Source organism: Carassius carassius, chromosome 1 (assembly GCF_963082965.1).
Source record: "Carassius carassius chromosome 1, fCarCar2.1, whole genome shotgun sequence".
NCBI lineage: Eukaryota > Metazoa > Chordata > Actinopteri > Cypriniformes > Cyprinidae > Carassius > Carassius carassius.
In genome coordinates, this window is record NC_081755.1 from 36,271,095 (window position 1) to 36,298,837 (window position 27,743).

Consider the following 27,743-nt stretch of genomic DNA (forward strand, 5'->3'; position numbering starts at 1 on the left):
TTCTGCAATTCTCTCATAACAACAGAGGAACCACTGGAGCTCGGTGGCGTCTCTGGATCTTTATCTATCTATCATGCATCTCAATTTTAGATTACAATTTGGAGAATGAATGCATCTCAAAAAAGCCCTTAGTGGCCTCACCTGAACACTCATGATATTCTGACTACATATGCAGGACAACTTGAAAGAGACCATAATAATGAAAAAATTATCAAAAAAAGAGAGCTATAAGAAGAATCACTGGAGTGGGAGCAGCTCACAAAAGGCCTTGCTGCTCCAGCAGAAGGCTCCCTCCCCTTCATACTCCCACAAACACTCATCACTTCTGCAGTCGTCTCTTACATGGCAATCAAAACACATGTAAGGCTGTTAGTGCCTGGGATCTGACTGAATGATCAGCAAGACCCCCCCAAAAAAAAACAAATAAAGCAAACACACAGGGTCAAATGATTTCTTCCCCACAGGCAATAGTTTAAGACGCTGTACAAACTTTGTATAAATGAAAGGTTTCACAGGCTTGTGCTTGAATGTGCTTGACTGAGGACAGCAGTGGGGAAGGCGAACTGGTGTTCACATGGAAAGCGTCAAGTGACGTACCTAAAAGCATTAGAATGATTTTCAAATAACGCGAAGAAGAATGGATGGCAAAGAAATGTCACTTTATTGTCTGATTTTTTTCCTTCTTTTTTTTCCCAACCTGATGCAGGTTACAATGAGTTTTATCAAATGTGGGGTCAAAGGATGGCAACTCACACCTTGTAACATTTTAGACATGCGTGATTGCTTTAAACATTGGGAAAGGGACAAATCAGGCCTATAGTCTGGTTTCAGTGTATTAGGTAACAGAAATATTTAACATCCTGGGTCATTCTTTGCGTGCAGAAAACCACGGGGAGAGGAGAGAGAAAGAGAGAACCGTGCTGTACACTGAGTGTCTATTTTGAAAGGCACAGCAAGGCTACTCCCACCCTCAGTTCACACACATGCACACGTAAACACACACACTCTTGCATGTGTATTATCGACAGCACTGGGCAGAGTCTCTGACGTATACAAGACTGGACAAGAGAAAGAAATGGATAAACAGGGCAAGACTGAAACCAGTGCTGTCACCCTTCAAACACATTCACACACACACACAGCGCTGACAGAAGAGGAGAGGGTGGAATGGATCATTTAGCGTTTTTGAGCTGGTTAGAGAGCCAGTCGAGCCCTTCGTAAAGGCCATCCCCACTGGTGGCACAGGTGGCCTGGATGTACCAGTTACGATGACGCAGGGAATGAAGGCCCAGCTTATCTGTGATCTCAGCTGCATTCATCGCATTTGGAAGGTCCTGTTGCGCAACAGATGGAAAAAGCAATGCAGTCAAATACTGAGCCTTTTAAATGTTTTTTTTTTATTTGCTCTGAAACACTGATTAATAAAATCCCAAGATCTTTCTGGCTACGCCTATTTTTACTGGTTGTTTGAAAATGTGCTGCCTGCCCTGTCGGTGTCATTGTGTTCTGCTGAACTAACTTCAGTTGAAACGAACAGTTCATTTTAATAAACCAACAACATAACCAAAAACATGGCCAGTGCAGTAGTTAAAAAAGATGAGTTAGTGGTTTGAATCAGTCTAAAGCACTGGTGCATTTAATCTACAAAATTTACAGAGGGAATTTTTTGCATCAAAATTTTGGGGTCGAAAAAAAATTCCCTTATGCTTACATTTCATTACATTTTAAAATAACTGTTTTCTATTTTACTATGCAATTTATTCCTTCGGTGACTAAGCTAGATTTTTAGCAGCAAATCTGAAATAAGTATAATATATTGAATTGGGGCTCAAAAAATTTTGAGCACCAAAAACATAATAATAATAATAATTTTAATCAATTTAATCACTGCTTTAATATATATTTTTTAACAAAATAAATAAAATAAAAAGTTCAAAAGAAATGCATTTATTTAAAGCTGCAGTCTATAACTTTGTGTTCAAAATTTACAAACATTTTACGAACAGCAGCTTTAAAATAGAAATCTTTCCTTACAATGTAAAAGTCTTAACTCTCACTTTTGATAAATTTAATACTGCTGAATAAAATACCTGCTATATAAAATTTCTTTAAAAAACTAAAAAACTCCAAACTTTTGAACAGCTGTATAAACAAAATTAATAAATGTGAAATATACCTTAATAAGAAAGAAACTAGTATATCTTAATCAGAATCTAATCAAATCCAAACAGAATTTGATTAAGAGCTGGTGAATCAGAATTAAATCAAATCAGAACAACTGCATTGATACCCAGACCAATCGATGAAACAGTCATACATGACATCAACCATAGCAGAAGTCAGAAAAACAACCAAATGAATACTTGAAATGCTGATGCTACTTGTGTTTAAAGAATTTAGTTTTTCTCTCTTTTACCTGTTTGTTGGCAAAGACGAGCAGCACGGCATCTCGCAATTCGTCCTCTGCCAGCATCCTCGTCAACTCCTCCCTCGCCTCATTCACTCGCTCCCTATCATTACTGTCCACAACAAAAATCAGGCCTGTGGAAATAACAGTGACAGACTTAAGTACGCACCCAAGAGTTGCTCAATACCTGGTTCTGTGTGTATGTGTGGACACTCACCTTGTGTGTTCTGGAAATAGTGCCTCCAAAGCGGCCGGATCTTATCCTGACCGCCCACATCCCACACAGTGAAGCTGATGTTCTTATACTCTACCGTCTCAACATTAAAACCTGCAAAGAGAAAAGGGGACAAATTAAACACTGGCTTAAAGAAAAGAGGAACAAATGGAATGAGGGTGAAATGGCATGGACTTCTTGTGTCTCATGCTGGGGCCCCGCTCTAATAACACTACAGCCCGAGGGCAAAGAATTTAACCACATATACACACAGACAGCAGAGAAAGAGATGAGATAAGATAGGACACAAAGAGATGGAATGAGATAGGGGTGGGACAACGGCTAAAAGTCAAATAAAAGGTAAAAATACAGGAAACTTTTTTTTCTTTAAATCAAAGTAGGCCTATGTAATGAGCTGGTTGAATTTATTTCAACCTTTTAACTTTTTAATGCCCATGGAGAAGAAAACATTTCCAGAGCCAAGCACACTGAGAAAAATAAAACCGCAGCACTCATGTGATGAATACCAATGCATGTTGCAAAACAATTTTATTAGTCTGAAATACGGAAATCTGAGAATGAAAGCATGGTAAAATTGCAAGAATCACAGACCGATAGTTGGGATGGTGGTGACTATTTCTCCCAGTTTTAGTTTGTACAGGATGGTGGTCTTTCCAGCAGCATCCAAGCCCACCATCAGAATTCTCATCTCTTTCTTCCCAAAGAGATTCTTAAAGAGGCCTGCAAACATATTCCCCATGTTGGCGGATCTGCAGAGAGGAACAGAGAAGGTAGATGGAATTAGATCTTATGCGCCAGAGAAACAAGTGCGCAGCAGTCTTTAGATATTTGTCTTTGAACTTCTGTTTTTGCGGTAGCCCTGCAGCATCACTGCTGAAGAGAAATTCGCTGGTCATAAATGTCAGTAGACCAATAAGAGTTTAAAATCTTATTGGAAGACACAAATTGCAAATTGAAGACACAAGACAACTAGCTACATAAAGTAAGTCTATAGAGCAGACTCAAGTCACTGTCCAATTGAAATTGACAAAATCTATACTGACCAAAACAACAACAACTTCATTACAACTGGCAAACAATATTTTGACTGCCTGAAGATCACATAATAGCAGTGATCAGTGTGAAGACTGAAAAAACTAAAGTTTAAACCCTGCCAGAGGTTATCCTTCAAGTCAAAGCACTTAACCCCAAATCACTCTGAAGTAGATTGCAAATTCAGGTATCTGCTAAATAAATGCATAGCATTAATTTGAAAGAAATGAAAGACCCAAGTGACACAATCATTTACACAGGAACTGATTAAGGGTTCAATGTGCTATAAATGCTTGTTATGGCTCAACCACATCTGACTCTGGGGAAACAAGTGTAGGTCAAGGCTGATTCACCATGTGAAGAGAAAAGAGGAGGGAGGACAGTCAGAGAAACAAAAGGCCCAGCAGTGATGAGGTGAATGCAAGATGCCATCGGTGGAAAGAAGAGTACAGGAGGTAACCAGAAACCTGACAAACCTGTAAGAGGAGACACCTGCCCACTGAATTAATCAGAGACACAGGGAGAGAGAAACACTGGAGATTCTGGTCCCTATCGACTGAGTTACACTCAAATACCTAAACTGTAACTCAAGCGACAAACTACAGTTTTAGACAATGAAAAATACATTTTTATGCAAAAATAATTCAGAAGACTACAGCTGCACAAAGGACAAAAAAAGATGTCGTTCACAAGTACTTAATCTGAAGGAATGTGCACTGTCTAGTCTACTGAGTCTCAATGTGGCACAAAAGCTAGGCGCTAAGAATGGTGTGAGAACACACCCAATGATATTGTGAGGGCAGTGCAGAGTTAAACAGAGGAGAGGTGGGGCTTCAGAATGCAGTGACACCAGAGTTAAAACAAAGTCCCAACAGAACAAAATGACTACATAAGCCCCAAACTATTTGAAAAACGCCCTTTTTGTTGAAATTATGTGCTGTACAAGGGGCCACATCATTGGCAGAAGTCCCTGCAAATACAAGGAAGTACTACAAAAAAAACTGACTCATTCTGTAACTTGCACACATTTTCACAGATTGACTCACTGATCTGTCAGATGGGTTGCTTTATGGTCGATGTGTGTTTCAGATAAAGAAAGAAAAGGTAAGACCAAACGTTTTGTAAGAACAATGGACCTGTTCAAAGATTTATTTAATTGGCCATAGGATTTGTCAGCAACAAATTAAGTCACATCAATTATTTACAAGAACCAAAGTTGAATTATTGAGCAGAAAAGGTGAAATGAGAAGCTCTTGCTAATGAAGCTAATATAGTCATAACTGTACAGTAAACAATGTCTTGTGTAAATAAAGCTAGATCCTCTCACATGAAATTGAAGATGACCTCGATCATCAGTCTACAAAGCCTTGATTAAATAAAAAAAAAAAAAATATATATATATATATATATATATATATATATGATGTCAGTAATGTTTCAATAACCATGTCTTAACAGAAAGAAAAAAAAAGAAGTGAAGTGAAATTTTGCTCTTTTTCACCAGTGATTCACTTTGTCGCACATTGCGACATTAAACACATTTAAAAATAACGCATCAGATTTGATGAGTGTTGCTGACACTTTTTTTGTTTTTTCCACTGGTTACAACAGACCGAACTAGTCATGCTGAAACTGATGGCATTTAAGGTTAAGCCCAAGCTTAAATAATGACCCCATTCTTACTGTGAAGTTTTCAGCTTAATACTTAAATGCAGAGTAACATTCACATACACTAACATTCAAAAGTTTGGGGTTGGTAAGATTTTTTTAATGATTTTGAATCTCCGTGACATCAAAGTAGCATTCACATTATCATATGCTGATTTGATGCTCAAGAAAAATTATTATTTTCAGCTAAACAAAATATTTAAATCATTAAAAAAAAATCTTACTGACCCCGAGCTTTTGAACAATAATGTAAATTGTGTTTCTCCTGTGTAACTCCAGCAGCTGTCTGCAAACATTTACAATAAGTGACTTTCCCTAAACGCGTTACACACAGGAAATGTTTATCTTCCTGGCAGGGAGTATCGGCAAACAACATTCCTGATATCTGGGAAAGAAAATGAAAAAATTATTTACAAAATGTTTAAACAGAAACTCTTAAGACTTAGCTTTAATTTGAAATTCAAAGTTCAAATCGAATTAAAGTCAGAACATAACGCTTTACAAACTCTGGCTAACGAACAACCCCTAATGAGAGAAATCAACACCTTCCCATCCAGCAGTCACTTATAATAGCAGCAATCAAGCTAATTAATCATAACCTTAAACATATCATTTTAGATGTACAAAAAAACATCAATAACAAAAACAAACTAGGTGTCAAATACATTCAGATCTCTAATGAGCTAATCCAGTGAGATTAAAAACTCTTGATACATGCAAGATATAAAAAAAGATTTCTAACTAGAAATCAACACGACAGTCATTCATGATCAGAGTGACTGTGAGGCTGCTTACGAAACACCTTACAATTTAACAGAAGCGGTACAAACACGCGTTTAAAAACAGATCCAGTTTTCTCATCTGATTTACAACTGAATGGGGGTTAAACGAATCATCATTTCCAGCGAACTGCAACTACACTTTGAGTGAATCGATTCCTTCATACATCTCAATGGAAGCCCGGTGTTTGACACCTGCTAATTCTGCAGACAGACGAAAGATGGCATCCTATCACCGGGTTTTTTTTTCCATTTATTTTTTATGATGCAAAAGACTGGATCGATCCTGTTCTCGCATGCCAAAAAGCAAACCGCTTTAGACATGCATAAGGTTCCCAACATGTAACGTTATAGAGGCTTGATTTCTGATGAACTCGTAAAGACAGACGCAACACTTGACATTTGAAAAACAAAGCGATAGAAACGACTTTATCGACGATATCAGAAACACGGCCTAACGATCATTCACACTCACAGATTACGCACAGTAAATGTAACGCTGCCTTTAAGTTCAGTTCCTCGTTGATTTATGTTTACACTGCTAGCTAAAACGCAAAACTAGATCTCATAATAATCGCTGCAGACTGTCAGCGTTCGTGATGACGGGATCGTTCTGCTCATGTCGCGAGCGACGCCTCGTCTGTTAAGCGCTAAGAGCGCATAACTAGATCACTTTACTGTTTACTTCACTGCTACTTATCACTCACCGGTCACTCCTGAGCAACTATACAGTTTCGAAGACATGTTAAAAAACCGTTTACGCGAAAAAAAAAAGGTATAAGTGTCTGTATATTCGGATAAGTAGGCGCGAACTGGTTGTGCAGTTCCACATCAACTAAGCAAACATCCGTTGGTTAGCCTGTTAGCCTCCCTGACTGAAATGATAATTCATTAACCGAGGTCACGATTTCTCTTGGCTACATGTAGACAACAGGTAAACTGAAAGACCTCTGTATGACCAACGTCAGAATAACAGCGCAAATGTGTGGTTTCGGCATTATTTACCTTTTGGTGCAGTTTCGCTACGATTTTTCCGGTTCTCCTCCTCACCGCTAAAAAACAAAATGGCGTCTTTCTCTAGTCCGAGGACAGTGGCGTCATGAGCCCCGCCTTCGCGTAAGTGTGGTCCAATCACATTGTCCAGAGCGCATGCGAAACTCCGCCCCGTTATTTTCGTCGTCCAATGACTGCATCGTGGGCGTAAGGGCCGAGGGACGCGTGTACAGGCCGCCTTTCCCCATGCAAAATGAAAGATGAGTCGACCTGAATATGTTTAGCAAATACGCCCCTGATGAGAAACTCATGTTTTTGAAGCGCGCTCACCAGAGGAACGAGTATTTATGAAGTAAAGGGATGAATGAATACAAGGTTGTGTTGGAAGAGGACTTAATAAATATAAGATTAGCTGCTTTGAGTGTAGCCTGTAGCCTTAACATAGGTACTGTATGAGGTTACCCTCTAGTGGCAAAGATGCTACAACGTGTCAGGTGCCTTGTCCTACATCGCCTGTAATAAAAATCATAACAATAATAATAATGATAATGATAATAATATTTATCTGACAATCTAAAACTAGCACTCTCTATTCTAATTATATTCTTTAAATAAACCTGTCCCTTTTAGACTTGCATTCTTGCAGATAATTATTCATTTACTAACTGATTGTTTTCTTTAAAAAGAAAAAAAACTTGTTTTTTTTTTAAAAAAACTTGTTAATGTTTTCTATCTGTTTTATTTTTATTTATCATACAATTAACAAAAGCATAAAAAAAATGTGTACTGCGTTACATTAACTGAGGCTTGTTAAAGCACTTTATTGCTCTTTTGTTGATTTTGATTGCTTCCATTGTCCTCATTTGTAAGTTTATTTGGATAAAAGCGTCTACTAAATGTAAATGTTATAATAACAATAATTTTCCATGTCTTTAAATCCTTTAAGAAAAAACTTAGCAAGGTTATTATACTTAAAAAACTAAACCATTTATTATAATTCTATTTGTTTGTTTGTTTTACTTTACATTCAAATAAACGTTTATGGATATAAAATAGAGAAACACTTAAGCTTATTTTATTTCAACTAGTAGCAAGGACAATAAACATCTATGAAAACTATTTAGACATACTTAAAGAAATTATCATAAAAAAGTGAATGAAATAATGATAAAAATGACAAACCACACACCAGAATTACTAAAGCTTTAACTAAAATTAAAATGGAAAATATAAATTTCAAATAATTACATTTATAGATCCTATAAAAGTATCTCAGTGATAGGCCTACTAAAATAACACTAATATTAAAACATACTTGTTTGACATTTTTCTTTGTATTACCTTATTTATTTATTAGTCATTTATTTCTTAAATGTTGATGACCGACTGGTCATGAATATTTAATCAAAACATAAAATCAACAGTCCACCAGATGGTGTAATACATTCTTCTTGATCCACTGAGTTTTACTGCATTAATGCTGCAGAATTGAGACAGAGTTTAGCACAGTCAGCAGAGGGTGCTACAGTTAAGACAAACCAAGCACTTGCAAATCCACTGAAGCCACAAAGCTACAACTGCTGGCAGCTCATTCAAGATTGTACCTGGATGGCACATTCAACATTTTATGCCAGTGTGGGACAGGTTACCCATCTGGGTAAGCAGTGACGATATGAAAGTAGGCTACTGTTAACATAAAAGTTGGGTAGCTGGAGAGTCTGCCATTCAATTAATAAAGCTAATTATATTTTAGGCTGAAGCCTCTTTCAAGCTGTACCAACAGCAATGATGGAGAAATATGACCAAACAGGCTTTTTCCAATTCAGACCTTAAAATATCTAAGACACATAAATGGACCAATTGTTGGAAAGATTCTATTTGTTATGTTATAAGGTGTTATAGTCCTGAAATGCAGGTTAATCTAACAACTTTTCATCTAACAACAATATAAGTTCATCTAACAACAGTAGCACAGAACAAGAGTCTTGTATCCAAGATATTACAGTCAACAAGATAAAGTTATTTGAATAAATAGTGGCATGCCTAACACTCTTAAATTTAGTATCAGCTTAAGTGTTATCTGAAGATCATTTAAAAGACCTCAAAACAATTTTAAACGTATTTTTCACATTTCCCAAACAGGCCTATGTCTCATTTGTATTGTTTGGATTGGTCACCACAAGCAGGAAGTGCACCTGGCACACCTCCGTCATAAAGGTGGGTGTCTTAAACAAAGAAGGTGACATCATAAGGGAAATGTGGAGCCCGGTTGGTCAGTCACTGATGGAGGCGAGAGGAACTGAGATGAAAGATCAGTCATGATTAGCTCATTATATCTCGTGCCTATAGTGATGACAACAGCATCAAAGACGCCAGTGTGTTAATGATGCGGAGGAAATGAGAATGGAGCCACAGTTTGTAAACAAGGTGTTAAAATTAAACAAGAGTAAACAGACACTCATTATCCTTATACTGAACTCAGAAAAGGAAAAATAAGAAGAATAGTATTTATAGCAAGTGTTGGTTCATTTTTTTAATCCATATCTGATTAGAATGAAAAGGAAAGTTATCTAACTCAGCCCTAAATAAATGTGAACCCTTCAGCAGGTAAACGCACCTGCTAATATGTAGGGAAATATCGTTTCCCTGGCAATGGGCGGAGTGACTGATGATCCAGTAAGTCTGGCGTGCCTCACCCCTCTCGGGACCGCGCCTCCCCAAGGGCTAAAATGAGTTTCTGCCCCTTTAAGAAGTTGAGCTGTCCAGCACAGCTGGGATTTCAACACGGACAGATAGCGCAATGAAGAGCAGCGTCGACCCGTCATCATGTGCACCGGGCTTTCGAGGACTGCCTGTCCGCTGCGACTTTTTGCCCTCTGCATCCTTCTTTCCCACGCAGCAGCCTATTTCGGGTCAGCAGAGACTTTAATATCCTCTATCTTTTCTGAACTCATGGAAATAGCCTCTGACTGCATTATTGTTGCATTTCACATGGAATCGAATCATTTTAAGATGCGGCAACAGGTGGAGATATTTGGTGATGTTGGATGTCCCATGCGCAATTACGCATATCTTGTTATTGGTTGTATGTTTAACAATCAGGTTTAAAAGCTACACTGCAGGTTGTCTGTTACAAATAATCAAATGAGGCTAAATCATATCAGTATATACTGAAGGTGGCATTTTAAAAAGATCTCAAATTAATTATTTAAATAAGGAAGACTTTTTGTCTGCTCGTAATAAGTAGCTACAAGTAACGCTATTAGATGTCATTTAATGTTGTTGTTTTTTTCTAGTTGTTATTGTTTTTAAAACATTGAAGTGTCTAAAATATGTCAATAGTGTGCTGCTGGTCGATTATTGGCGTTGAGCGCAGCGCAGTGTATGGATCCAGATGTCTTCCGATGGTTTGGCACCGCGTCCTTGCCCTCGCACTACCTGATAATTAAGATCTTTCTGGCTTATGCTCATAGGACGTTGCTCCACTGGTGTTTATAATAAGAATCCTGTGCGTAAAAACACTCTGCAATTGGTTTTTATTTAAGAGTGCTTACTTGAGTTTGTTAAGCGCCACAGTAAATCCAAGGGCGCTCAGACTATAGTCTACTGGGTGACTGGGGAAAGAGCACGTGTAGTTTTCTGCATTATTTATTCAAACAAGACTATTCAAATTAGGTATTTAAACATATATTCAAAGCACATGTGCATCAGTCGGGCATTCTAGAAAAAAAAGGGGAAAAAAAAGTTCATTTGGTGCCTTAAGTTTTCAAATACAGTAACTTTAGTGACAAAGTTTAAACTCTGGAAATCTATTGGAAATTGGGGTGAGAGAAATAATTGTAACAAGTTAAACCAAAGATGTTTTATAACATTATGATGAAAACGTCTTACACTCTGTGTGATGTTCAAAAGGGTCTTGAAGGTCTATTTTTAGTGTCTTTTAAATATGTGGTGTTTGTGAACAAATCAAAATGAACCCCATGCTGAAAAATAAATTAATGGTTTTAGTGACTGTAGTGTGCATGTTATTGTTAGCCTTACAGGTCGCGAGCCACTGGTCTTTCTGCCCGGCCCATTTGCCAACGAGTCTCCGAACAGTAAAGCGCACCTAAAGCAATGCGAGCAGATGACTTTGACGCGCCGGCAAAAGCGCTTGTGCCGGCGAGAACCGGGGCTGGCGGAGACTCTGAGAGAATCTGTCCGCCTCAGCCTCCTGGAGTGCCGCTACCAGTTCCGCAACGAGCGCTGGAACTGCAGTATGGATGGCCGTGGAAGCCTTTTAAAACGAGGTAAAATATATGACACACTTATTCCCACAATACTGGTGTTCCATTCTGAAAACTTGAAAACTTGTCTTTAAAAGCAAATTTCTGTAAAAAAAAAATTAAAAACAAATATTAAGTGTTATTAACATCAAGCTAAATGTACAAATGTTTTGTGAAATGTTTTACAACATATTGGAATATGATAAGGTTCACAGTTCAGCCATTTTAGCCTTGCGCTCAAGGTCATTTGTTTATGGAATTGTTCATAATTTGAATATTATGGGTTTTTTTTTAAATAAAATGGTATGTCCATCTAAAGATTGATTGTTGATGACAGCCCAAATGGAGGAAGACAAAACAATCGATTTATAGCTAATTAATTAAAATTAAATTAAAAAGTTTGTTCCCTTAGGAATATCACATAGTAAAAATTACAAAAGCGTTTTCATTGTTGAAGCAATTGTTTAATATTAACAATTTTAATATTAATATTAATTTAATATTAATTTAATATTTTTAGTAGCCTTAAACTAGTCAGAACTACTTATATATATATTGTCAGAAAGGGAATGTTTTAGCATTAACAACTATGCAGAGACCTCCATGTGGTGGCTGCTTCGAAACGAACATGTGCGTAATGTGCAGGATGTGAATGTGAAAGCCATGCGTAGGTCAGTCCGCTGGTAATTAGGGACTTGGGAAGCGCGGAATCCCTGTGCGGTGAGGCCTCGCGGGGCCAGATGAAGTATTTTTATCTCGGGGAAAAGCGCCCAGTTCTCAGAGGAAAAGGGCGGCGTGGTCGCGCGCTTTCATCTGACAGAAAACTTAGTCAAAATAATAATTAATTGGATCAAAATACACGCCTTGCCTCAGCTCTGATTTAAGCAAACAATAATAGACTACGAGGAGGCTGCGAGCAGGGACTGTGCTTAAAGGATCGTGACAATACTGCACTTAATACTTAATTGGAAAAGTTGTATAGTTCATGTTAGGGTTTCCATACAAGCATGATAAGGGTGGCCTTTTCGTTTAAAGTCGATTTTGAAATAATAAATATAGTAATATAAATGTTTTTCAAAAGAAAAACAACGCATAGCTACAAACAAAGATCCACTATATTTATGTTATTGTGGACATATCCACTTTGTTATCAGTTATCAAAAGAACTTTAGATTTGCGTTACTTGAAATCAGAGATGATTGTTTTATTATAGGCCTATTAGTTAATTCCTAGGCTACAAAGTGCTCAGTATTTAGCTTGTAATGTGAACTCCTTATGTCACCCCTATGAGGTTACCAATTACATCAAATCTTTTTTTTACATTAGTAATGATATGCCTGGAGTCATTATTTCAATGCACGCTATTTAAAACATTTCTCAAAAGCACTAATAGGCTGATTTTATTTCTGTGCACGACTTTTTAAAGTGTAAAAAGAGCTGTAGGCCTACACCTTTAAATCAGTTGCTCAGTGCTCATTTATGAATGCATTACTTCATCAGGCTTTAAAGAGACGGCCTTCCTGCTCGCGGTGTCATCAGCAGCGTTGTCTCACGCGCTGGCCAAAGCGTGCAGCTCGGGGCGCATGGAGCGCTGCACATGCGACGATTCTCCTGGTCTGCAGCACCGCGAGGCCTGGCAGTGGGGCGTATGCGGGGACAACCTCAAATACAGCACCAAGTTTCTCAAGAAATTCCTGGGGCAAAAACGGGTCAGCAAGGACCTGCGTGCCCAAATCGACGCTCACAACATTAACGTCGGCACCCGGGTAAGAAAGAAAATAATAACAAGCCTATTTAAAAAAAAATAATAAAAATAATATAATGCACGCTTTTAAGAGTAAAGGTTTCAAAAGGGGGTTTCGTAAGGCTGGTTCCCCAGTGAACCAATTTTATCTTAATTTGCAGAACATGTAAATAATCTAAACGACCTTTTTGCACTATAAAGAACCTTTAGTAGAACTTGAAGGGTTCCGTTGATTCTTCATGGAATCCTTTATAAAACGTTTATTTTTAAGGGTGTAGTCTACATGATCCATTGCCCTCCAAAGGTCATATAGAGAACATCTGTAAGGGTTAACTCTCTCACAGACACTATACCGTCCTCTCTTGGTTGATGGGGTGCGGCCTTCTAGTTCATTGTTGCCCAAAGGAGAGTTCAGAGAGTGGGGTGAGGCAGGTAGGTGAGCAGGTATTGGCCAGCTCTCTAGAGCCAGGTGTTCCTTCCACTGGTCCAGGCATGACAGCGCTTGCTGTGGAGGCCCTCTTCAAAATTAGAGGTCTCCCATGAGGGCGATTATGCAGAGGCCTCTGTAATATACAAGCATTTTTTCCACCTACTGTATGCCTCCCGCTTTACCAGTCTTACTGCTGCCGCCGTCGCCACCGCTCTCCTAGACTTTCATAAATCCTCAGAACATCCCTCAAAACAGGACTGTTACCAGGAGACTGCCAGCCTCGGGGAAAGACAGAGGGAACGAAAAGGGGGGAGGCTTTACGAGGTTCACAGAAAGAGTAAGAAAAGAACTGCTGGACAAACTCGGATCTTATCTTATCAGTCTCCGGTTTTGTTGTTTCCCACAGTTGACACCTCAGGCCACAGATGGCGGTTAACAAAAACAAGCAAAGGTGGCTGAGGTCTTGTTTTCCCCTCCCCTTTCAGATTCTCTCCGTTTCCTCGCTTTTTCTCTGTATTGCTCATGTGGCCCTGGGGTGGGAGCTCATACCTGTGTAGGGTGGAACACCCCCATCGACCATTTGACCTCCCCATCTCCCCTTGGGCCCTTTTTGATAGACTGATTTGCTCTGCAGCTACTTCCGCAGTATATGTGAAATGAAGAGAGGAGGATGATTAGGAGAAATAGATCAACAGTCAACAAATAAATGATGTGATTTAGCTCCCAAACTTAGAGTACCAATACATTGAAATTGAAAATGGAGGGCGAGAGAGCAAAAGAACAAAGATGTGCTGATCTGAGCATAGATCAGGGATGGTGGTCTTCAAGAGGTGCAGGTCAGAGTGGAAAGACCGCCGGCTCAGGCATTCCCCCTGCATCCATCATCTACACCAAGTCAACCCAATGTTTTTAGCTCAGGGCTATGGAGTCCTAGAGTATCAGCGGAATTACTCAAACAACTTTTCAAAAAATTGTCAAATTTTGGACAACATGCTGTTCCACATTTATAACTTCTATATTCACCCCCCCCCCACACACACACTTTTGGGGAGATAATCAATAACAATATATTAATGTGACTTCCCAAACATGTAAAATAGTCCTCTCTAGGCCAGTGGTTCCCAACTTTTTGAACTCCAAAAAGGCTGCCAGCTGTCCACAACGTCATTTGAAGGCTCCATTACTTTTTCAGTTGGTCATGATTTTTGCTTAAGAGTTGAGAAGAAGGAAAATACGCTTACTCACAATATCTAACTGATAAAAAATGTAATATATATATATATATATATATATATATATATATATATATATATATTCATTTGCACAATCAAAGCCAATGGAGCTTTAAGATTTTAATTTACATGACTTTTTAGGTCTAGAAATTCTAGAATGGCGGAATCCTGCTTCCTCAAAGAAAAACCTTTTTTTTCAGACAGAAATATCTTGAATTGTTATGTTTTATTTTAATTAATTTTAAGTCATCTTGAGGCCCCCTTGCAAGTTTACTGAGGTCCCCTAGTGACCCTAGGTCGGATAGGGCCCTTTTACACCAATGCAATATGAAAGAAATTAAAATAAATCACCAACGAAAGGCCTGTTCACACCAAAGGTGAAACCACTCATGATTACTGCAGTAATATCGAGTAAACTCAAATTTGATTCAAAGTAATTATCAGGCTTGGGATTTGGACATATGGCTAAAAGCTTAGGTAACACTTTATTTTAAGGTGTCATTGTTACAGTGTAATTATACACTTAAGTATTGAGTAATATTAATTAACTACATGTACTATATGGTTGGGGTTTGGCTTATGATTACTTGCATGCAATTATGCATAATTTATTGTTATTATGAATGTAACGTAACAAGCTTGACAAGGACACCTTAAAGGGGTCATATGATGCGATTTCAATTTTTCCTTACTCTTTGGAGTGTTACAAGCTTTTGGTGCATAAAGAAGTTCTGTAAAGTTGCACAGACTAAAGTCTCAAATCCAAAGAGATATACCAAAAGTTAAGACTCGTCCACGCCCTCCTAAAACGGATTGTTCTAACACGCCCCCACATGTCTACGTCACTATGTGGGAAGATTTGCAAAACGCCACACAAATGCTCATGCAAAGAAATAAGGCGAACCTTTTATTCTCTCTGTTGCTGTCGGTGCCATTTCGTGGAGAAGCTGTGTGTCTCATTGTGAAAGTGAAACTACTTTGCTTGGGCTTCAAAAAGAGCACGATATCCACTTCGTCAAATCCACCAGCTGTTCCTCGTTCTAGCCGCTGGCTGCTGCTCACTCAAGCCATGGACCGTTCCTCATTCGAGCCCTGGCCGTTCCTCACTCGAGCTGCTGCTAGATTGACATATGTAAAGGATTTGCTACTTATGATTCATATGCGAGTTTTGAGCAGTGTAGGGCAAAGCAATGCGTAAAAAAGACAGTATAAGTCATTATAATCAGTAATTATGTTCCCACTGGATGCAACAACTGCCTCGTTTGTAATGGGTTTTATTGTTTTTGTCTTGTCATGCCAGTGTTCTGACCGGGACACTCCATAACAGTATATGCTGAGGGGCATAACATTTCCGTAAGACGCTTGAAACATTTGGCCAATCACAAAGCACTGGATAGCTGGCCAATCAGAGCACACCTCGCTTTTCAGAACAACAATTCTTGTAAAAATCGACGCGTTTCAGAAGGCGGGGCATAGAGGAGAAACAATAATGTACATTATGTGGAAAATAATGTGTTTTTTGAACATTAAACCACATAGACACATTTCACTACACCAAATACACAAAATACACAAAACTTCATCATATGACTCCTTTAAAATAAAGTGTTCCCAAAACATATATCTTATTGGCTGGCACATTTCATCACCAGACATGAAAACACAATCGCTAAAGTGCGAATAGCTTTACAAAAATTGTTTCTCTTTAAAATCTTCTTCACCAAATTCAGTACCAAATATCCATGTGAAAAGGTCAAAGCCAATCCAATAAGTGAGACCAAACTTCAGCAACCTATATTGAATCCTCTCTTCCTCTCTTTAGATTTCTAAGTTTTTTTGTTTCATTTTCACAGGATCATAGTGTTGTATTTGGCGTAATGTGTTCATGTCTTCACCTCTGTCTTTTAATTTTCTCTCAGGCGGTGAAGAGTGGTCTTAAGACTACTTGTAAGTGTCACGGTGTCTCCGGTTCTTGTGCTGTGAGAACATGCTGGAAGCAGCTCTCCCCGTTTCAAGACACAGGCCATCTGCTGAAGTATCGCTATGACACGGCCGTTCGAGTGCATAGTGTTACCAACTCTGCCACTGGAGAGACCGAGCTGGCAAGCCCACGGCGCCACAGCAACACAGGTCCCCGTCTGCGGCCCACCGAACTGGTATTTCTGGAGGAGTCGCCCAGCTTTTGCAGGCCATCGCGCTACTCCCCCGGGACGGCTGGCAGAACGTGTTCAAAGGACACCAGCTGCAGCAGCCTGTGCTGTGGACGGGGCTACAACACGGCCCTCCACCTCACCACCCTCTCCTGCCACTGCCAGGTCCGCTGGTGCTGTCACGTCGAGTGTCAAACCTGCCTCCAAGAGGAAGAAGTCTACACCTGCAAGAAACACTGATAGCAAAGAAGGAGACTGAGAAGACAAAGTGGAAATTGAAGAAGGTTGAGGATTGTTAATGCGTCGGCTAGACAACTAGTAGAATTGTGAGAAGTTTTGAGGTTGTGATAAGGAAAAAGATCTGCCAGTCTTACCTGCTTTAGTTGTGATTCACTTTCTTAAACTCTGGGCTCCCACATGGAGTTCCGAACAAACGTTCAGGAGGAACGTGGTCATTTAATACGACCAATCAGTGCCTGAACAAGCATTTATAAGTGCCTTTGACAGTTCCTCCACCACCCCAGCTCCACCTTCAAGGAAATCTTACTTTTGTTCTTCAGCTCAAACCCTTTAACATGGACAGCAAGCAAAATATGTATACCCCTCTCTTCATTAAAGATTACACAAACCCGTTAACTCATGCCACAAGTGTGGGCAAACCTGGCCATGGGTCCCAGGGCATTTGTGAGATGCTTGACTAGATTGAAATGAGCTTTTCTGCTGTCAAGGAAACTTAATGGGACGTTTCATATGTTTCCTAGTTTAGTGGAGATTTGAATTAAACCAGACCACTTTTTTCTTCTGCAGCAATAAACCAACTTCACTGGGAGGTTGCCTGTTGAATGGTCTGTGTTGATCACACACTGATGGCAATGGACTAGAGATCTGCCTAGATCCGTGTAGTTATACTCAAACTGATAGTAAGGAAGTGAGACTGCGGTCTGCTCAATTATATTTCTGACTGCTTGTACTGTATATCTCTCTATTGCTCTGAGAGTCCACATATGGCTTCAAAATATACTGAGAGTATGAGGCACTTATGAATGCATTTATTTGTGAATATTATGATAGTCTTTTATATGTAGTGAAGAAAGTACTTATGTCTGTTATGGTATTCACAGTTATAATGCTTAACAAAGATATATTACAAATTGGGGGGGGGGGTCATGCTGATAAACTGGAAATCTACTGGGACACAGTCTACTTTCATAGACTTCTAATGAATGTTAAAGAAAGTTATATAATCAGAAATATTTTGCTTTAGATATTGAATGGCCATTAAATTGCTGTATCTGGTAATAGATAGGAATGTATTTATTGCAATTCGATAAAACTGACCAACTGCTGCACCCACTTCAAGTACACTTACTGGTATATTCCAGACTGCATACACAAATGTACACCCTTTTATTTACATTTGCCATATTGCTGCATGATTTCCAGCTTTCCTGTGTAGAAGTATGCCAAAAGCATTAGGGATCAGACAGAACAAAGTGTGTCATTACAGCATGACCCAAACATCACCTCTCCCTACAGCTGCATATACTGTGTGCACACATCTGGGCTTCTGAGTATGTAGTCTTTATTCTACGGTTTCACATCAAGGGCAATGAGAGTGAGTATGTACCATCCAGAACAAAGGAAAACATCTCCTTTCCTAGTAAGCAAGGCTCTCTGGCCTATAAATTATATAAGTCCTTTCATGTGTATGAAGCCTTTGATAAAGCCCATTCCAGTCCCCCATTAGCCCATTACCAATCAGAGCAAATAACAGTGCTTTTTCTTCAGAATTAGCTGAAAGCAGAAAGAGTTGAAAGTAGGTATGCTGGATTCACAATTGAGGCCTTTGTTACAGGGATATTTAATATTTTTTGTTATGTAATTTTTTTTGTTAATTTTAGCTTCATTTTTTATATTGTATTATTTTTGCTGTTTTCAGCTCAATTTTTGTTTGTTTGTTTTACAGTTCTTAGCTGTGTTTTGTTTTGTTTTGACCAAATGGCAGTGGAATTGTTGAAAATTAGTTGTGTAGGTGCACTGCACATAAAGGCACATTTTAACTCAGACACAAAGTATTATTCATAAATATTTTCTGTTAAAATAAACATAACATGCATTTATTCACTTAACAACTGAAACTCAAATTTAAAGTATGAGAATGTGAGCGTGTACGTGCCTATTTCTGTGTGTGTGTGTGTGTGTGTGTGTGCGCATGGTGATTCTGGGAAGGCAGAAAACTGCAGTAAAATTGGCCACATCAATCAAGTGAAAGAAAGTCCAAGCATTCAGTGACATGCTATTCAGCTGAAGCATTTGTAATGTCTAAAACGTTTGCTTCAAGAGGGTTTCACTCAGACTCAGTTGAAGTTCATATGCATGATATGAAAGCTTTCTCCTGGAAAGTGATTCAGTTTCTATGAAAGAGACTTCTCACACTGAGTCAGCACATGCAAATATCTGAAACCCCAACAGTGGCTGTGAAAATCCAAATGAGATTGTTTCCTACATCTGAGTGTATGTGTGTTGATCTGAGCGTGTTTCTCTGCTGCAACTGATGAAATGATAACATTTATAGCACCGATATCCGTAATGAACCCTCTGTCAACCTGTGGGTTATGGAGTCTATGTGTTTGTTTGTGTTGTCATAGCTTTAACAGTGTAATGTTTCACTTTGTGATTTCATGCCGCGGATTTTTTTTCTACTACCTCACCCGGTCTATGGGGGAAATTAAATACTAAGATGTTTTTTCTTACTAGATATTTAAGACAATGCTTCTTTTAAAAGTTTTAGCCTGAAATACAGATGCATTTACTATACTTTTTTTGTTTTGTTTTTACTTTTGTGAACTATTTCCTTATTTAAGAACCAATTTATCATATTCAAATAAAATACTACATTTGTAAAAATGGTGTCTGGCATTTGTCAACAGATTGACCTCTTGGAATGAAATGTAAAAAATGCTCACTTCCTTTCTGTCCCGCGCTCTCCCTCTTTCTCTTTCTGTGTTTGTGGTTGCACACCTGTCCAGAGCTCTGCACGCAAACACCTGCTCTCTAGTTAAATCACAGCTAATCATGGAGCTGATGGATCCTGACCTGCAGTATTTTCCTGTCACTACTCTCAACTTGAGCCTCATTCTAATTTCACTCACCCAAAACATATACAAATAGTTGAGCTTGCACATGATCATGATGTGCCACTGCCACACACACACACATGCACAATACCTAAGTAATGGACACCGGGAATCTGGCATGAGGCAAGTGAGTTACTTATAATTCAGCTACATTCATAATTGTGTAGCTTTCCAGTAACAAAGCTAATTCATGAAAGGCTGTTGTAAATGTCTGTAAGCCGGGAGAATAATCAAACAGGCTCACCTCAATGGTCCTCTATCCCTCAGTTCATTTAATTTAACCAAATGAAACCGAAAGATTCACCAATTCTAGTTCCTGTATAAGTTTTTGATTAATGTTTGTTCTATTAAGTGTAAACTTATGTCCACAATAGATTTTCCATTGTTTGTAAACCCTTCATTACTTTTGAGTGAGGGAAAAAATAATGAAGTATCATTGGATTTTTATATATTTTAATTATAAAAACATATCTATGTTAGTTTTCTTCAATATAGACCTTAGTCATGTTATGCATCATGTTGAATTTAACAAAAAAAGAAAACGAGGCTTACAGTCTAATGGCACACACTTTCCCCTAGATTGTGCAGTTTTCAAAATTCACAATATGTAAAACTTTTATTAACTTTTTGTTTACCAAAATTTGCAAAAATTAAATATGGCATTACCCTGACTAAAGTATATAGTTTACTTTTTTGTGTTTGTATAGTGCAGCTAACTACAGGTGCATCTCAATAAATTAGAATTTCGTGGAAAAGTTCATTTATTTCAATAATTCAACTCAGATTGTGAAACTCGTGTATTAAATAAATTCATTGCACACAAACTGAAGTAGTTAATCTTTTAATTGTGATGATTTTGGCTCACATTTAACAAAAACCCACCAAATTATAATATGGTGACATGCCAATCATCTAATCAACTCAAAACACCTGCGAAGAATTCCTGAACCTTCAAAATAATCTCTCAGTTTGGTTCATTAGGCTACACAATCATGGGGAAGACTGCAGATCTGACAGTTGTCCAGAAGACAATCATAGACACCCTTCACAAGGAGGGTAAACCTCAAACATTCATTGCCAAAGAAGTTGGCTGTTCACAGAGTGCTGTATCCAAGCATGTTAACAGAAATTTGAGTGGAAGGAAAAAGTGTGGAAGAAAAAGATGTACAACCAACCGAGAGAACCGCAGCCTTATGAGGATTGTCAAGCAAAATCAATTCAAAAATTGGAGTGAACTTCACAAGGAATGGACTGAGGCTGGGGTCAAGGCATCAAGAGCCACCACACACACAGATTTGTCAAGGAGTTTGCTGAACCACAGACAACATCAGAGGCGTCTTACCTGGGCTAAGGAGAAGAAGAACTGGACTGTTGCTCATCGGTCCAAAGTACTCTTTTCAGATGAGAGCACGTTTTGTATTTCATTTGGAAATCAAGGTCCTAGAGTCTGGAGGAAGGGTGGAGAAGCTCAAGTTGCTTGAAGTCCAGTGTTAAGTTTCCACAGTCGGTGATGATTTGCGGTGCAATGTCATCTGCTGGTGTTGGTCCATTGTGTTTTTAGAAAACCAAAGTCACTGAAATTTTGGAGCACTTCATCCTTTCTTCTGCTGAGCAGCTTTTTGAAGATGTTGATTTCATTTTCCAGCAGGATTTGGCACCTGCCCACACTGCCAAAAGCACCAAAAGTTGGTTAAATGACCACGATGTTGGTGTGCTTGACTGGCCAGCAAACTCACCAGACCTGAACCCCAGAGAGAATCTATGGGGTATTGTCAAGAGGAAAATGAGAAACAAGAGACCAAAAAATGCAGATGAGCTGAAGGCCACTGTCAAAGAAACCTGGGCTTCCAGACCACTTCAGCAGTGTCACAAACTGATCACCTCCATGCCACGCCGAATTGAGGCAGTAATTAAAGCAAAAGGAGCCCCTACCAAGTATTGAGTACATGCACAGTAAATTAACATACTTTCCAGAAGGCCAACAATTTACAAAAAATTTTTGTTTTTTTTTATTGGTTTTATGAAGTATTCTAATTTGTTGAGAGTGAATTGGTGGTTTTTTGTTAAATGTGAGACAAAATCTTTGCAATTAAAAGAACCAAAGACTTTAACTACTTCAGTCTGTGTGCACTGAATTTATTTAATACACAAGTTTCACAATTTGAGTCGAATTACTGAAATAAATGAACTTTTCCATGACATTCTAATTTATTGAGATGCACCTGTACTTCTTCAAAACAGCAGCTTGACAGCAGATTTCCTGCAAAATTTCCAAATATTTCCATAGAATTTAAACAACCATTATTCATAAAGAGCCCCTTGTACCATATGTTAATTTATTAAATATTCTGTTATTTTATTAAATTGGATCCTTCTTTCAGCTTCCTCAAAGAGTGCTCTCAGATAATACCACATTTTACCATATTTAAATCCATTCCACAGATTTCCAACAAAACAAAAAAAATCACAGAAAAGAGTCTCCAGATACTGTTTGGCCCTGGTGACATCCATAAGCTGACCCATCACAGAACTCATGTGCCTGTACACAGCACTTTATTATCTGAACATGAAAGCATGCGTGCATTGCTGTGTTTGATGTGTCTAAAGGTAATAGCCCCAATAAGACTCTCCCATTCTCTGTTTAGACATAATGAGAATAATAGTCATTCTCCATCAAACAGATCTGTGCTTTCACTGTCTGCCCAGATCGTCAACCCAGACCTCATCTAATGACTGTTTATAAGTACTTACCTTTATTAAAGAAACAACCAGGAATAAGGTTGGAGGTGAAACGGCCCAGAGATTTCATGTTTACAAGACAACAGCCACGTCATGTGGCGGCTTTTTAAATCAAAGCTGATTTGATACAAAACCAAAAAAGTCTAAAAAAAAATGTCAACTTAAGCCTAGTTGACTATACATTTAAGCACACACACAGATCCACGCATGCTTCAACAAAGGAATTTCTAACCCTTGGGGCATGTCAAGGAGAGAAAGGTAGAGTTCAGACAAGGGAGGAATGAAGAATGAGTGAGTGAGCGAGTGTATGGATGAAGAAATGAAAAATGTGCAGCAGAGAAATGGCTACTTTGTAAATAAGTTACTGTTTGATGTTGGACAGGACTACAGATGAATATGCTGCTGTGGTGAACCGCAGGGGGTCTGTGAGGGATGATACAGCACTAGTTTAATAATGAATCCTAAAGCCTTCATTTCCCCAAAGCCCAGCATCCACAGCCTTCTTCTCACGCACACATCCCCTAGAGAGAGGCTGCAACAGGGGAGACAGTGTGTGTGTTCCTCAATGAATGTCTTTAATGTGTGAATTTTCATCCTTTTCATCTTTTCATTTGCATATGCAAGTGTGTTTGTGTTGTGGATATTTAAATATGGACTATTTGACTATGTTTTACTGTAATCATAATGTGTGTGTAATGTAATATTGTTTTGTAATATTGTTTTGAGGCAGCGAGGTCAATGAGGTAGGTCTGTTACCTTCTGGGGACAGGACGCTTTATCTGCCATCTTCATTCTGGATAGAAAACAGACACACATAGCATAAAAATACCAGTTAGCTCTTTGATAAATTACAAGTAAATTAAATCTTTAAATCTCATTTTCAGGCTCATGACAAGATGAAATACTGCAAACCAGCCAAAGACAGTGATATGTAAAAGATTTGTGTGTGTGTGTGATTTTGGAAAGAAAAGTCATACATGTTTGGGAATTTTCATTTTGGGGTGAACTATCCCATCTTAACAGACATCCTTTTTACTTCCCTTGGTTGAACTAGCACAGTCTTAAAAATAATGGTTCTAAAAAGTTATAGCAGAACCACTTTCAGGTTTCCCAAAAAATCTGTCAGTGAACAGTTCTTAAAAGAACCATTCTATTCTAAGTGTAAAGAACATGTTAACCTAAAACTTTAATCTAAATAAAAAAAAATCACTATAAAGAAACTTTTCGAGAATGTTAAGTTTCTAATTGATGTTAAAGGTGCTTTATGGAACCATATGCAAATAGAGAACATTTATTTCTAAGAGGTCATGTATAGTGTACATTTTCAAAAATATTATTTTCTGCTGCTTAGCAAATGTCCTTTATCCATAATGGCTTACATAGTTTTACATTGATTACTGGTTTATGGGTTACCTATTGGAACAAACTTATGCTTAGTTCTTTAGCCTTGAGCAAGAACATATTTCTATGAATTTGTTACCTTATGTTTTGCTATGAACCATACAAGACCACATGAATACTTTGCAGAAGAACAGTGGAGTAATTTCATTTGAAATGATAAGGAGAAATTTAATAAAAAAGGTATTGTCTGAAAAGTTTCTGTGAGTGACTGAGAGAGAAGAGGGAATAAGAGAGAGAGAGAGATAGAGAGAGGTGGACGATGGCACAGGGTAAGAATTTGGAATGTGAAATGAGTAATGTTATTGCTCAGCCCACATCACAAAGCCACAATGCCTGAAGCTATGACAGGCTGAGTGCATATCTCCATACCTCCATCCATCCCTTCATCCCTTCATCTCTCTGTACTTTTTGCATTCTTTATTCCTTCATTTGTCCAGCTGTCTATAATTATGGGTATTGTGTCTGTTTTAAGTTAAAGATTGAATCTAATATCCAGTATTTACAATACAACAGTTATTGTATTTCAAAAAGGCTAAACAGCACTTTTCAGTTTTTGTATGAGGGATAAATACCAGTTTGTTGCTTTTCATAGTTTGCACGTTTCAGACATACCTTTAGTTTGTGTATTCTAATGGTGGAGATCCGACTCTTTCTATTACATAGTCACGCCAGTAGGTGGTGACAAATGATTTCCACAAATACCACAAATTCATTGTGGTTTCACTTTTTTAACGTTAGTTAGTGTGTAATGTTGCTGTTTGAGCATAAACAATATATGCCAAGTTATGAAGCTGAAAGTCTTTTAAAATTCTGGCAGATTACTGCCTACGAAAATGGCTGGTAGGGACTACAACAAGTTACTTCCTGGGTTTGTGACATAACAAACCCAGATAAACCGGTAAAAGGCAGCAAAGGGGGCGAGGCCATGCTGCACTGCTATAGAGAAGAGGAAGAGAAAACTGGAGCTGCATGTAAAAAATCTGTTCATATATGAATCATGATTATATCATAACGATTCTAATGGATTCAAAATCAATGTTCTAAAGCAGGGGTTCTTAATACTGTTCCTCAAGTCGCCCTTCTCTGCACACATTCTGCAACTCTCTCTCTCTCTCTCTCTATCTCTCTCTATCATTCATCTGAAGTCCAACAATGAACTGTTCCAATTATACACTTATTTTCACATAGCTATAAGAAGCGTTATAAATGGACACACATGCGGTTGCCATACTGTATTAAAGCTTTAATCAGGATAAAACGTATATTAAAAGCTAATATATGCAATGGCATTTACAGATAATAGCATATCTAAAAGTGTGAGACAACAACAAACAAAAAATATAGGCCTACCATTAAAAGGTTTTCTGCACTTCATAGAAATCTTCTTCAATAATATCCTCTGCTTCTCAATCAGGCTCAAACTGATAAGTGATATTAACAATGCCATTGTTTACAATACAACCAGCACACATGCAGCTGTGGTGAGGGGCGGGACTTTTAGACACGTGCTAGAGGCGTTTTAGCCAATTACAACACACTGACTAACTAGCTAACCAATCAGAGCCCATCACCTATTTATGAGGGAGGGGCTTCATAAAAGCAGGAAATTATGAGTGTTTCTCAGAGAAAGGACAGAGCGGTGTGGAATAAAGGTAAATTAAAATTAAGTGAAAAATAATGTTTTTTTTTTAACAAAGCATTAACACTTTAGACTGCACCCCATAAACACAATCAAGCCTAGAAAAGAAAAAAAAACTGCGAACCACCCCTTTAAGTTTCAAAATCTTTGCCAGTAATGCTGACAAAATAAATATGCTCTCCTCAAATAGTGGTTAATAATGTACAGTAAAAAGTAACACTCTTAAAGCGCTGCCATCATTGTAGCCTATATTTCACTCTTACTGTAGTCAAATAGTTAACTTTAAGCATTTAGAATAATTATTTCAGATTTAATGTCATAATGCTATATTATTTTTGTTATTATTAAACTAGTTATTAATTTCATTATATTTTATCTTCATTCACAAGTAAAAACATCACATGTTGCTATGGTGTTAACTGTCCCTTTGCGCCACCTGGTGGTGATTTCACAAACGAGTTTCACATCTGATTTGTATTTGCCACTGAGGCATTCCCGCAACGGTAAGTGTGGCGGTAATAGGCATTCTGGTTGACAACGTACTCTAGAACCCGGATGTGCTGCAGCACGATTGCTGGCAGAAGAATGTAGACACGTCATTGTACTCTTGTGAACATGCAAATCTGACACAGAATTTTTGAATAAAGTAATTATTTTTGTTTTCTCTGTGCACAAAAAGTTTTCTCGTAGCCTTATTAAATTACGGTTGAACCACCGATGTCAAATGGACAGTTTTAATTATGTCCTTACTACATTTCTGGGCCTTGAACATTTCAGTTACATTGCTGTCTATGTAGAGTCAGAAAGCTTTCGGCTTTCATCAAAAATATCTTAATTTGTGTTGCAAAGATGAATGAAGGTCTTACAGGTTTAGAACGACATGAAGGTAAGATTTACGGTAAGAGTAATTAATGACAGAATTTTCATTTTTGGGTGAATTATACCTTTAATCTAAATACCATTACTCATCATTACATTACAGATGCAGACTCTCTCTTTCTCGCACATGTATACTTTACACAAGAAGTTGTATGTGAAATCTTCTACAAAGACCATTAAGACAAAGGTTTTGATGAAAAAAAGACACCATTCTCAACTTATACTTGTTCGACCTTGCATCACACACAAACACACACACTTAACAGAGTTTTGTCTCCTCACTATCCTGACTGGGTGGCTGAGGTCTGGGAAAACTGTGAAGGAGGATTTCCCATGAGCCTTGGCATATTGTTAAAGAAACACCTGTTGGGTTAAAACCCAAAGCCACCCAGGATAACATTCATTCCACACATATCATACACTACACTGTTTCAAGAGCACTGCAATACCCTGTACTACCAAAGATTTAACTAAAGATCACAGAACATCATATTCAGTACCTGTGTGATCAGATCCAGTCTTGGACCTGACCTCAATTAGCAGAGAAAACAAGAGTTTCCCAGACTGATCAACAAGTGCACTGAAGATAACCACAGATAGGAGGCAGGAGCAGCCTTCACTCCTCTCTTGTTCACATCAACATCCAAAGTTTCATACACACACAAACGACATGTGTTCATCTAAACATCTCATAAGAATAGAGATCTGTGTGTGCTCTTGGTCTTTCCCAAGCCTGCACTCTCCATCTGCACCCTCTCCATGGACATTCAGCCATCTGCACACTGATAATTTTATTACATGAACAAGGATATAAGGCATTGTCAGTGTTTGTTATTTGATGTTCATGAAAATTCAAAGAGGGATTTACAACACTTATCAAAACACGAAACAGGGTAGGGATAAAAAATAGAATAAAAAAACAAGGTCAGTAGATGCATTTTTTTTTTAGTTTTTCAAAGTCCTGTGTTGTGTGTGAGACACTGTAAAATACACTAGAACAACAGTCAAGCATG

The 27,743-nt window shown here is 38.2% G+C and overlaps 2 protein-coding genes across 2 annotated transcripts; one reads left to right on the forward strand and one right to left on the reverse strand.

Annotated features, from left to right (window-relative positions):
- Positions 1-638: 638 nt before the first annotated feature.
- On the reverse strand, positions 639-7,269 carry LOC132148910 (ADP-ribosylation factor 1-like). The gene is made up of 5 exons (XM_059557702.1): positions 7,127-7,269; positions 3,234-3,391; positions 2,625-2,735; positions 2,417-2,541; positions 639-1,334 (listed from the first exon to the last, which is right to left on the reverse strand). Exons 2-5 carry the CDS (start codon positions 3,379-3,381, stop codon positions 1,173-1,175), a joined length of 546 nt encoding a protein of 181 aa, XP_059413685.1. The 5' UTR covers positions 3,382-3,391; positions 7,127-7,269; the 3' UTR covers positions 639-1,172.
- A 2,544-nt stretch (positions 7,270-9,813) lies between these two features.
- LOC132148914 (protein Wnt-9b-like) lies at positions 9,814-19,842 on the forward strand. Its single transcript, XM_059557715.1, has 4 exons — positions 9,814-10,026; positions 11,150-11,403; positions 12,880-13,145; positions 16,705-19,842. Exons 1-4 carry the CDS (start codon positions 9,941-9,943, stop codon positions 17,173-17,175), a joined length of 1,077 nt encoding a protein of 358 aa, XP_059413698.1. The 5' UTR covers positions 9,814-9,940; the 3' UTR covers positions 17,176-19,842.
- The last annotated feature ends 7,901 nt before the right edge of the window (positions 19,843-27,743 follow it).